The sequence below is a fragment of the Centruroides sculpturatus genome, unplaced genomic scaffold (genome assembly GCF_000671375.1).
Source record: "Centruroides sculpturatus isolate CEXI.00-Female unplaced genomic scaffold, Cexi_2.0 scaffold1106, whole genome shotgun sequence".
NCBI lineage: Eukaryota > Metazoa > Arthropoda > Arachnida > Scorpiones > Buthidae > Centruroides > Centruroides sculpturatus.
The window spans coordinates 189,956-202,085 of NW_019385573.1; the positions used below are offsets into that span (position 1 = coordinate 189,956).

The 12,130-nt window shown below is 33.8% G+C and overlaps 1 protein-coding gene across 1 annotated transcript; it reads left to right on the forward strand.

Moving 5' to 3' along the window:
- Positions 1-3,340: 3,340 nt before the first annotated feature.
- Positions 3,341-10,117, forward strand: LOC111640234. Its single transcript, XM_023386235.1, has 2 exons — positions 3,341-3,357; positions 9,034-10,117. The coding sequence occupies exons 1-2, from the start codon at positions 3,341-3,343 to the stop codon at positions 10,067-10,069; spliced, it is 1,053 nt and encodes a 350-aa protein (XP_023242003.1). The 3' UTR covers positions 10,070-10,117.
- The last annotated feature ends 2,013 nt before the right edge of the window (positions 10,118-12,130 follow it).

The following is a 12,130-nucleotide window of genomic DNA, read 5'->3' on the forward strand; positions in this document are numbered from 1 at the left end:
AACAGTTCTGCAGTACTTTGAAATTCTGGTGGCTAACTGGCTTTGAAGAGAGAGTAATTTACTTGCTACTAAATTTTTACTAGTTACATGACCACAGCCAGAGGCTGCATAAAATAGCATTGGTTGTATTGCCCCATTATATAGAGTTTTATAAGCTTTATTATTTAGTCCCCAAGTGCACCTAGCACATTTTAGCAGCATATAGTTTATTTTTTTGGCCTGAGCCAAGATGTAATCAATATGACAAAAAATGTGGTTTCTCTTTATTCTCTCTTATTTTATTTTTTAGGACTTTTCTGTTTACACGTTTTTCGTGTAAACAGTCGATCTGGCAAAGTTTTTGTGTCTTTTGTGAAAATTAAAATTAATATAAAAATAAATATTTTGACATTGATTAATGATAATAATAATAATAATAATAATAGTAATATTGTTAATAATTAAAAAATAAAGTTCTTAAAATAAATTGTTCATTCGAATTTATTAAATTCTTATATTTTTAAATTTGATCACCTAAAGTCTTTTATAAATAATAGTGCATATTAATTAACTAATTAATAATTATATATTTTGAACCTAAGACTTTTAGGGTTTATAAAAAAATTTTTTGGTTAAAATCTTTCTGTAAAATCATGCCAAAATATTACTTAAGATAGGGAAAGGGAGGGGGATCAAAGAAAATATTACGATTTTTTTATACAGGGGTGGGTGGGGTCTAGAATGGCCAAAATCGCCCATTACGTAATTTATGGACTGCTCCTAACTAGATGGATCATCCTCAACTAGGAACCAAGTCTGTGGGAAATAATTTTTATGGATTTTAGCCTAACTTTTGATAAAATGATAGAAGTTAGATGATTGAATTCCAAAAAAATTACAATTTAAAATAACACTTTATTGAGGGTCCATTCGTTTCTCACATCACTCCAGCCTTTCCAAAGTCAGGCTCGTTCTGAGTGAGCAAGATCGACTTTAATGAGCTGAAATTAAAATTGATTGGGTAGAGGACGTAGGGTTTGAAGGTTTGTTTTTTTCTTGAGATATCTGATGAAATCAGGCTTAAGAAAATTTGTAAGGACCCATATTGTGAACACATAAAATTTAAGAGTCTCTTTCTCTCTTTGAGTGAGTAATACTAACACGAATTATTTTCGACATTGACATGGTTATATTTATGATATGGTTATCATTCTAATTAATTATGTCCGCAATATAATATTATACGCAGTACAAATTAGTTTTCATAAAAACTTGTCTGATGTGGTAAATAAATAATAATGGTTTTTTTCATACAAGAATCATATTTTATAATGTACTTTCTCTCTCTGTCAGGTTATGCGATGAATATAAATCACAATGACGCAGAAAGTTTTGAGTAAATAAAGTTATTTATTATTGGTCTCACTTTAACTTCCTTAACTCTCTCGTCTTGTTAATTTTGTTTGAACGTTATTTCCTTTCTTTTGCAGCTAGCCATTAGTTAAGGAATCCAACTTCGTTGAGGAGTCGAAAGAATCAGGGACGTTCTTCCATCGATCCCTGGCTGCGTAATTCATAAGAGTGGGAAGAAGTCGGTTCTCTTACCTCTTCTCTGGTGGTAGATTCTCTTATTCTTTCCTCCCCTTCGGAATCGTCTTCTATTTCTGGGCACGTCTTTAGTTGTGGTTGGATTTCAGCGAGGATGAATTCGTCTTATGGGTATTTATGGAAGGTTGGTGGGATTGGATCTTAAGTTGAGTGGAAGTTGGCATAGGAGATCGGTCCGAACTCTCTGACCTTTCGAATTCTTGTCTAGCGGTGCAATGTTTCAATCTATTAGCATGAACTTAAAAATGTTTCTTCCTTTGAATATTTTCGATAAGAAAGGTGACAGGACTTAATTTGGATATGATACGAAATGGGGCGACCATCGGGATGCTAATTTCCTTTATAACCTCGTTAAGGAAGACTCGATCACCCACATGATATGTAGGAATTTTATGGATTCGGCAATATATTTTTTGGCATTCTCTGGCTGCTGCTTTGGCGTATTCTTGTGCCAATTGATGTACACTAGCCATTCGAAGGTGGAGCTCCGATGCAATATCTTCTACATCGTATTTAGCTTGGGTTGGTCAGGTGACAAGGTCAAAGAGATAAATTGAGTCTCCTCCGTACAACAGAAAGAATGGACTGTCATTCGTAGAAGCGTGGACAGTAGTATTATATGCAAATAAAGCATAGGGAATCCATTTATCCCAATCTGTTTGCTCTTTGGCTGTGTAGTGTGAGATAATATCAACAAGAGTTTTATTAAATAGTTCGACTATCGCATTTTAATCAGGGTGATAGGTGGTTGTAAGAAGTCTCTTAATATGAAGCAATTTGCATACTTCCTTGAACATTTTGGAAATTATATTAGGGGCTAGATCTGTAAGAAGTTGTACAGGAGTTGAATGGCGTAAAACGATGTTGGTAACGAAGGCTTTGGCAATAGTTTTGCTATGAATATTGGGTAAAAGTATCGCTTCTGCACTTCAGCAGAAATGGTTGACAAAGACTAAGATGTACAGTCGACCCCCCTATAATTACGGTCCCTATAATTACGATTCCTATAAAACTGCGAAAAAATTGCGAAACCCAAGCTAAATACGATGTAGAAGATATTGCATCGAAGCTCCACCTTCGAATGGCTAGTGTACATCAATTGGCACAAGAATACGCCAAAGCAGCAGCCAGAGAATGCCAAAAAATATATTGCCGAATCCATAAAATTCCTACATATCATGTGGGTGATCGAGTCTTCCTTAACATGGTTATAAAGGAAATTAGCATCCCGATGGTCCGCCAGATTTCGTGACGGTATCCGTAAAAAAAAGGTAAAAAACCTCCTATAATTACGTAAAACGTCATCGTGCAGCCGAACTACTTTCCCGCCGTCTGTAGCGCCACGCTACGGAGAGATTTCTATCGTCTGGACAGTATTATATTAATTATATATAAATTAGGTATTGTATATATAAATATATATTAACTTAATTTATTGTAACTTTATTATAATTATATATATTTTTTCCGCCGCATGGCGTTACGCTACGGAGATTTTACGCTAACTATCGTCTGTACGGTATGTAAATTAGCTACTGTAAGTCTAATACGTTTATAATTTAAGTGTAATTTTATACATTTCTTGTGAAAGAAACATTTCTTATTCAACAGCGATAAAAAGTATTTATATTAATCATGTCTCCGAAGTTCAACGAAGTTTTCGCAGAAAAATAAGTTATCAGAAAACTTTCGTCATTGCCAATGCTTGTTTTCGTCGCGGAGCGTCCCTCCACGACGAAAACAAGCATTAGCAATGGCGGTGCACACTCGGTAAGTAATTCTACAATTTTTTGTTTATAGCGTAGTTTATACGGATTATTCCCAAAAAAAAATATACGTATTTTGGAAATGTTGAGTCGGATTAGTCTATAATCGATTAATTTTATGGAAGAAAATCTTTCAAACAGCCGTAGTCCGTAAACTTGTCAGCCCCCCTATAAGACAGTAGATACGTTCCATTCTTTAGGAATCCGATTTCTTACGAGCCCTTCCAATCACAGCCCGACACGTGTCAAGTTTACGGACTACGGCTGTTTGAAAGATTTTTTTCCATAAAATTAATCGATTCTAGACTAATCCGACTCAACATTTCCAAAATACGTATATTTTGTTTTTTTGTGGAAATAATCCGTATGAACTACACTATAAACAAAAAATTGTAGGATTACTTACCAAGTGTGCACCATTCGACATCGCTGTTGCACAAGCTTGTTTTCGTCACGGAACAGCTCAGCAAACTGCTGCCTCGATTTCTGATGTTATTTTTCTGTGAAAACTTCGCTGAACTTTAACGACATCATTAATATAAATAATTTTAATCGCCGTTGAATAAGAAATGTTTCTTTCACAAAAATGTATAAAATTACAGTGCTGTATTAGACTTACGGTACCTAATTTACATACTGTACAGACGATAGTTCGCCTAAACTCTCCGTAGCGTAGCGCCAGGCAGCAGAAAATATATATATATAATTATAATAAAGTTACAATAAATTAAGTTAATATATAATTATATATACTTAATATATAATTATATATACAATACCTAATTTATATATAATTAATATATAATTATATGTACAGTACCTAATTTATATATAATTTATATATAATACTGTACAGACGATAGTAATCTTTCTGTAGCGTGGCGCTTGACGGCGCGGAAAGTAGTTCGGCTGCCCGATGACGTTTTACGTAATTATAGGAGTTTTTACCGTTTTTTACGGATACCGTCGCAATTTTTGCTGTCTTATAGGAATTAAACATGAGACTACTCAGGTTTTAACGAACCATGGAAACTTCTCTGCTTACCTCTGTAGGTTTAAGAAGACATTAAACGGGAAGTGTCATTGTGATGGTGTTAGCGAGGGTGATGCCAATCACTTCATCTTTGATTGCAGTACTCACGAACAATATAGGATACCCTTCTATAGTGAATGTATACTACAAGGAATTGGCTGGAAACCCAAAGCCCAGGACATCTTCAACAAAAAAGAAGTCTGGGAGAAACTGGAAGATTTTATTATAAAAACTAAACCGACCATCACAGAACTATAGAACTTCAAAACAATGATTCAAACCAACAAACTATTATACACGAAGATTCAGAAGACTCGGACACACAAGGGAACGACAACGAATACGGCAGCGACAGTGACGACAGTGACAATTATTAGTGACAACAACCAGTGACAATTATTATAATAACTGTATCTATTTATCATCATTTGTGCTGCTAGCAACTGATATAAGTCTACATACTTAGTCCCAAGTCGGGATTGTATACGCGGTTTGCATTGCAAGTAGCAATGACTTCGTTCACGTGTTCTCATTGTACTGTACATACATGTTATTCTGTACTTTTCTGTATTTTGTCAATTAGTAAATAAATTGAGCCGATGCGGATGCTCGTGGGTCCCATGGGGACTCCCTGACTGCTCTCTTATTCACACTTTCCTATCTCCCTTTGTTTCTCCTTTCACCTTATTCTTACTTTTCTCATTCCTTCTTTCCTACTTCATAAAAGGGTTAAGTTTGTTGTAAGACACAAACAGCCCTCTAATCCTGTTACTTAATCCTGTCTTATAGGAATCGTAATTATACAAACCCGTTTTATAGGGGTCTACTGTATCAGGTCAAGGACTTCAGTCTCTAGGATTTGTCGGATAGGAATGCGACTTAAAGCATCGGCATTCTTATGACACTCTCCAGCTTTATGCCTTACTTCGAACTCAAATTCTTGCAAAAATATAATCTAATGGGCTATTCGAGAGTTTGTGCTAGAGTCTTCGTTGCTCATGAGCCATTTCAATGGTCAATGATCAGTAAGAATAATGAATTTCTTTTCGTGTAAATAGAGTATGAAATATTTGGTAGCCCAGACAACCGCCAGACATTCTTTCTTAGTAGTGCTGTAATTTTTTTTAGATTTCCGCAAGATGCAAATAGCATAAGCGATCGGCATTTCTGCTCTTTCATCCTCTTGTGATAATACGGCTCCTGTGGCCTCATTAGGAGCATCTGTAGCCAATATAAAAGGTTTGGTAAAGTCAGGAAATTTAAAAGTGGAGCTGAAGTAATGATTTTTTTAATCTCTCGAAACTTTGCTCTTGCTCTTCTCCCAATTGGAATTGAGCGTCACGCCTAAATACTTTTATTGTGAAACAACAGATATGTGAACACCTTTAAACCACTATAGATCGAACTTATAACTTTTATCACCATTTCGAAAAACAACAATTTTGGATTTTTGTAAGATTCAATTGTAGACTGTAATTAATTATACTGGTATTTATCGAAAAGGTCGATCGACACCCGTAACGATCTTACCTAATCAGCCGAAATTACATCATCCGCATACGCTAATATTACATTGATGTTCGTGGTGTCAATATTACATCGATTCCATCAACATCAATACCTTTCATCTCGGAAGTATTAATACAATTCAATAAATCATTTAGGAATAAACTAAAAAGAATGGGGCTCAAAATATACCCTTGTATACCACCATTGTCTGAAAATAAAGCCTGACAACAGCTATTCCTCTAATTAATACTGTACTAACATTTGAGCCACTAAATAAATCCACAAGCTGGGAAACAAATTTAAAACTTAATCCAAAATTTAATCATTTCCTCCAAAATAAATTCCTGTCAACCGCATCAAATACTGATGATAAATCTACAAAAAATGCCATTTTCTCCTTAATGTCTTCGAAATGATAGAATAAAGTCAGAAATAGAGTGAGCCAATATTTATATATTTATAAAAAAAATTTATTTTATTTTGTTTAAAATTATTGTTCACTTTAAAAATAAGAAAATTTATCGATTGGTGACATCTTCAACTTCCTCTGATTCACAGGAAAAGAGGAGAGTTCTTTTTTAATTTTTATGCAGTTTATATAAAACATAGTATACTTTATTTAAAACAACTTTTTCAGTTAATTTAAAATAAAAAAAACAAACACATTACATATGATTTGACTATACTTTGACCCTATTATAGCCACAGTAATTACAGTTCAATACTCCAAACCGTGACGTACCAAGAAGCGCGCAGTAACAAAAGTCGTGTTTAGTTTGGATTTCATACTTTGGTAGCGATTGCTATAGTTATTTGTAATAAGTGTTGTATAAAATTCACTGTTTAACTAATAAACGTTATAATTATCGTCGTTTTCTTAATTTAAGGTAAGACACTACATCACTAAAGGTATTATTGCTATTTATATTCTATGCTGTTGAATGTATTATCTTATACACAGGTGTTGTATAAATGTTTTGTGAGAGTGAAATACGCGTAAGTGCAGGGAAGTTTGAATTAAACAGACGGTAGCTGGTTCTACTGAACTGTATCGAATGAAACTCGGTACACACGCGATTTACACTATAAGAAAGAGATTTACGGGGAGAAAAATTAAGTTGAAACAGGGCCACATTCTTCCTTGGTTTCACCACCAAGGAACAATGTGGCCTTGTACAGTCGAGAACGTATGTTTCTGGTTGCGGTTTATTTGTAGAATCGTGTTTACCAGGGTATGCACCCCCAAACGGAGACGAAGACCATAGTGCGACTTGTCTTCGAAATACCTTCTCAAATGTTACGTGTGGTAGTAGAAAACTTGGTATTACCATTGTCGCAGAGAAGGATCATACGTTGATCACATACTGTAAATGTGTAAAATATAATCTTTTTGTTCTACAATATTTTATCCACTTGTCTATGTCATCCTAGCAGCGCCATATTTTTACCTGGTGTAGAAGAGTTTAACTTATTTTTTTCTCTTTTAAATCTTTTCTCGGTGGACGGTTTTAAATGTGTCCTGAGTTTCATTCGATTCGGTTTAGTAGTGTCGACACTACACATCTCACTACCATGAGTATAATTCTAACCACCCTGTGTTTCATTTTTATATGTAATATTGTGTTTAAGTGATTCTGTAAACAAGATAAATACTCTTTAACTTCAGATTCGTAATACAAACTTAGTAAGACAATAAAAATCGTTAATAATAATTATTTTTTCTAAATATCTTATTTAATAAGTTTAAATTTTTTGGTTTTTTTCTTAATTCGAGTTTATTGCATATTTATGGCAGTTTCGATTTAATATTTTATTTTACCGATTTCAATTTAACGCAATTATTTTCACTGTTTTATCTGTAGGTAATTAATAAAGCTGAATTACGCATTGGTTTATTTAATTTCATTCGGATTAAATGAGTAACGTTTGTTAACGTGTGATACATTTTAGTGTTCAATGGAATTTTGTGAAAGCGAAATGGTGTCAGTCAGTTTTTCCAGAAAACAACCAATGCTGCTGTTCACTTCCTGGCATCATTATTTACATATTTCTTGTAAAGCGGTAGAAATATTTGCGTTACTTACCAAAGTACAAACCACTATCAGAGAAAATAAGTAATTTTTAAATCGGAACATAAATTTAGCTTCTTATGTTTCCAGATAGGTGAAAAGTGGCTAATAACACTTGTACTTTCAACGGCTGGTGTAAATAACTAAAATGAAAGTTGATACAATATGATCAAAGATTTCATTTTGGCCTATCGAAACACATTCTTTTTCTAAATTTGTATTCGGTAGTCTAAAATTGGCAAATTGGTGACACTCTTTTATAACGCACAGTAACCATATAAAACACTTTATTTCACTAATTAAATAGATGCTGCCTTCAACTGGGCATTGTTACAGTTTGGTCAAAGTATGTGAAAGAAGTTACACGTGTCGTTTGATTTTTTAAAAATTTTCTTTGATTTTCTAATGTTACTTCTGCAGATGTTTGTTATCAGATGAATAGATATTCAAGGCAATTAGAGCCTCCAGCAAATGCTATAGGGAACCCCCGATCAAATCACAGTGAAAAATCCCACATATTTTTCATGTCTGGCAGGTGTCATCCCTTAGCATTTTTCAGCTTCATTGTAGGCCTGACCATATCCACAAAGGAATGATATAAAATATCCATCCTACAAAAATAGGTTAAAAAAAATAATAATTTACTAGGAAAATTACGTTTTATCTGCAAACAATGTCATAATACAGTCAACTCCCTATAACACTGTTGATAATTTCGTTTTATATGAATTCCATGTTGTACAAGTTACTTAGATTTCACAAATACATTTGCCGGGCTGTAAACTGCTCACGTATTTGTAAAATTTAAGTGACTCGTATAACATGGAATTCATATAAAACGAAATTATCAACAGTGTTATATGGGGGGTCGACTGTATAAATGTAACAGTTAGCAATTTTATTCTTACTAGTTGTTATTAAGATTGCATTTGATACTGTATCTTAGTTAACCAAAATGTAAATATTTGCGTTCTGGTAAATACATTTTATATTTATTTTACAGCTACTTTCGGACAGACGACCCTCGGTCAAAATATTTGAAGTTGGCTTCCACCCGTACGACTTGAAGCAAAAGATACGAAATTAAAATGTTAAGCACGATTTGCGAATCGTACATCATCGATCAGTTAAGTAAGAAAAATGTCTGCGCCATTCACGATTTCGCCTGCAAAATGAATTCCACTCGGATACAACATCGTTGCTGGGAAATTTTCGATACGTATTGGCAGGAGATATTCGAAGGAGAAGATTTCAAATCATGCGACACTGCGACAATAGACAGGTTAGTGTCTCGACCGTTATACACAAGTATGGACGAAGTGGATATATTTTTGGCCGTCTACGAGTGGATAGAAGAGAAGACCAAACGAGAGATGAGACCGTCATTTGTTCAAATGAACGAAACCTCGAAGAAACGAAAGTATCGAGAAGAAATGCAACCGTTTCTTGAGAAAATCAGATTCTTAGCCATGAACAAACAAGAATTAACAAATAAGATATTCAAATTTAATATTTTTACTGACGAAGAAGAAAAATCTATTCTACTCTGTCAGGAAACTAGAAATTATTCCTATTATCCGAGCTATTTCAGTAAAATATCAAACGACAGATGCAGAAGTAAATATTCAAATTACGCTCCTCTATTTGAGTTTCAACACATAAAAGAATTTCCTCGCGTAACCAAAGAGAGCAAAAAGCCATTTACGTATTTCAGCACCGAGATATTTGTAAAGGAAGATTGTTTCATCACTAATCTCGACCTTCCCATTACTCTTAAAAGAGAATACATACCGATACGAATTTATGGCTACGTAAATTCCGTAGAAAGTGGTTTTCTTCATTTTCAATCTTTCTGCAACTCCCAAGGAAAAGTACAGTTGGATAATCCCGTATTCATTGGGAAAAATTCCACTTGTCGTTTGTCCGCAGTTTTAGCTCAAGAACATTGGCTCGACAATAACATAAAATTTCATTTACGATCCACAGAAACTTTCTCTACCCCGAAACCATCCAAAGGAGTGTTATTTGAAGAGAAATTGATTACAGATGGAATAATTGAAAAAGAAAGTGATAATTTTTACTTCCTCGTCTACTTGTATTTCTAAAAAGCATTCATACACTATCCTACTTATATAAATTGGAAAAAAAACGTAATCTGAAAATTAATCTAAAAACTTGATATTACTTTGTAATATAACGTTTTGTTTTGTTTAATTGTTTATTTTAAGATTTTCAAAATTTTCTTTCCAATTTACAAAAAAACATAATTAATTAGAAGTAATTAACTAAGCTTATTATACTCCTAGCTCATCTATTTCGTTCCAAAATACATTTTTAATGACTTTTTACTTTTTATTTGTGTAAAAACAAAAAACAGAGTCTATGATGACAAAATAGACTAAAAGTAGGCTTATTTTCTTATTTAATATAGAACTTTCATTAAATCTTAATTGTATTAAAGTACAATTCACAAAATAATTAATACAGTACAGCGTCGTTTACCTGAAAGTCGGTTATCCGAAACGTCGGTTATCCGAAAGAATTTCAGTTGGCAAATTTAAATTTTCGCTAGTGCTGTGGCGCTGCAATCTTTGGGTATGTCTTGGGCTACTCAAATATTTTACGTTTTTGATACTAAATTAACATCTCAAGTATAATTTTTTATTGTTTTTATATTTTTCAATACATTTATTTTGTTTGTACAAAATAAAGAAATACAGTAGATCCCCCTATAAGACAGTAGATACGTTCCGTTCTTTATGAATCAATTTTGTAGGAATCATAGTTTACGGACTACGGCTGTTTGAAAGGTTTTCTTTCATAAAATTAATCGATTCTAGACTAATTCGACTCAACATTTCCAAAATACGTATATTTTTTTGAAAATAATCCGTATAAACTACGTTATAAACAAAAAATTGTAGGATTGCTTACCGAGTGTGTACCGTTCGACTACGCCCGTTGCTAAAGCTTGGTTTCGTCGCGGAACAGCGCATCAAACCGCGGCCGCGATTTCTGATATTATTTTTCTGCGAAAACTTCGTTGACCTTTGGAGACATCCTTAATATAAATAATTTTTATGGCCGTTAAATAAGAAATGTTTCTTTCACAAGAAATGTATAAAATTACAGTACTGGACAGACGATAGGTCGCCTAACTCGCCGTAGCGTGACGCTAGACGGCGAAAAATATATATTTAATTATAATAAAGTTACAATAAATTAAGTTAATATATAATTATATATACAGTACCTAATTTATATATAATTATATGAACAGACGATACTAAACTCAATTTATCCGACTAAACGTCCGTAGCGTGGCGCTACGGACGGCGGGTAAGTAGTTCGGCTGCCCGATGACGTTTTACGTATTATAGGAGTTATTTTTACCGTTGTTTACGGATAATGCCACAATTTTTATAGGAATCATAACTATAGGAAACGGTTTTATAGGGGGATCTACTGTAATTTTTAACGATACAATAGCCACAATTATTATTTTTAAAAGTTTACGTTAGGCTTAACATTGACGAAAATTCAACGCAAAGCGACACGCAACGGAGAAAATTTTCAGGATGGGATAGGTTAATATATTTTTTCGTACATAATCGGTTATCCGAAAAATAAGTTATCCGAACAACCCCAGTCCCCAATTGATTCGGATAAACGACACTCTACTGTATTTGAATTGAGATACCATTCTGTGTAAAATGAGACTTAAGAGAACAACATAATTTACAATGAACATTCCGTTCTGATTCAGACCAATGCCTCTGTATGCTTTGTTCACAATAAGATTTTATAATTATCGGCAAGTACTTTTTTCACGTTTGGTTCCTGTAACGTCCAGAGAACACTAAGACCAGAATTATCCAATATTTTCTTTATTAAGAATATCCAATTATACTTATCAAGTATCAAGTAATCTGAAAAAATATTAAATTTTTCTTCACTACCTCCCCGTGACTGGAGTGGGTAATTTGCGCGCCTGCTGCCTTCCTTGGATGTAGTAGCCATTTCTCAGGCTTCTTCTCCGGAATCGAACCCTGATTCCTTGTTACCCGTAACCTGCCATCGAAAGTTGATAAGGCAGACACTTCGGTGCTAGACGGAGCGATCAGCTGAAAGTTATCCAGATTCACCACACTTGCCCTCCAATAGAT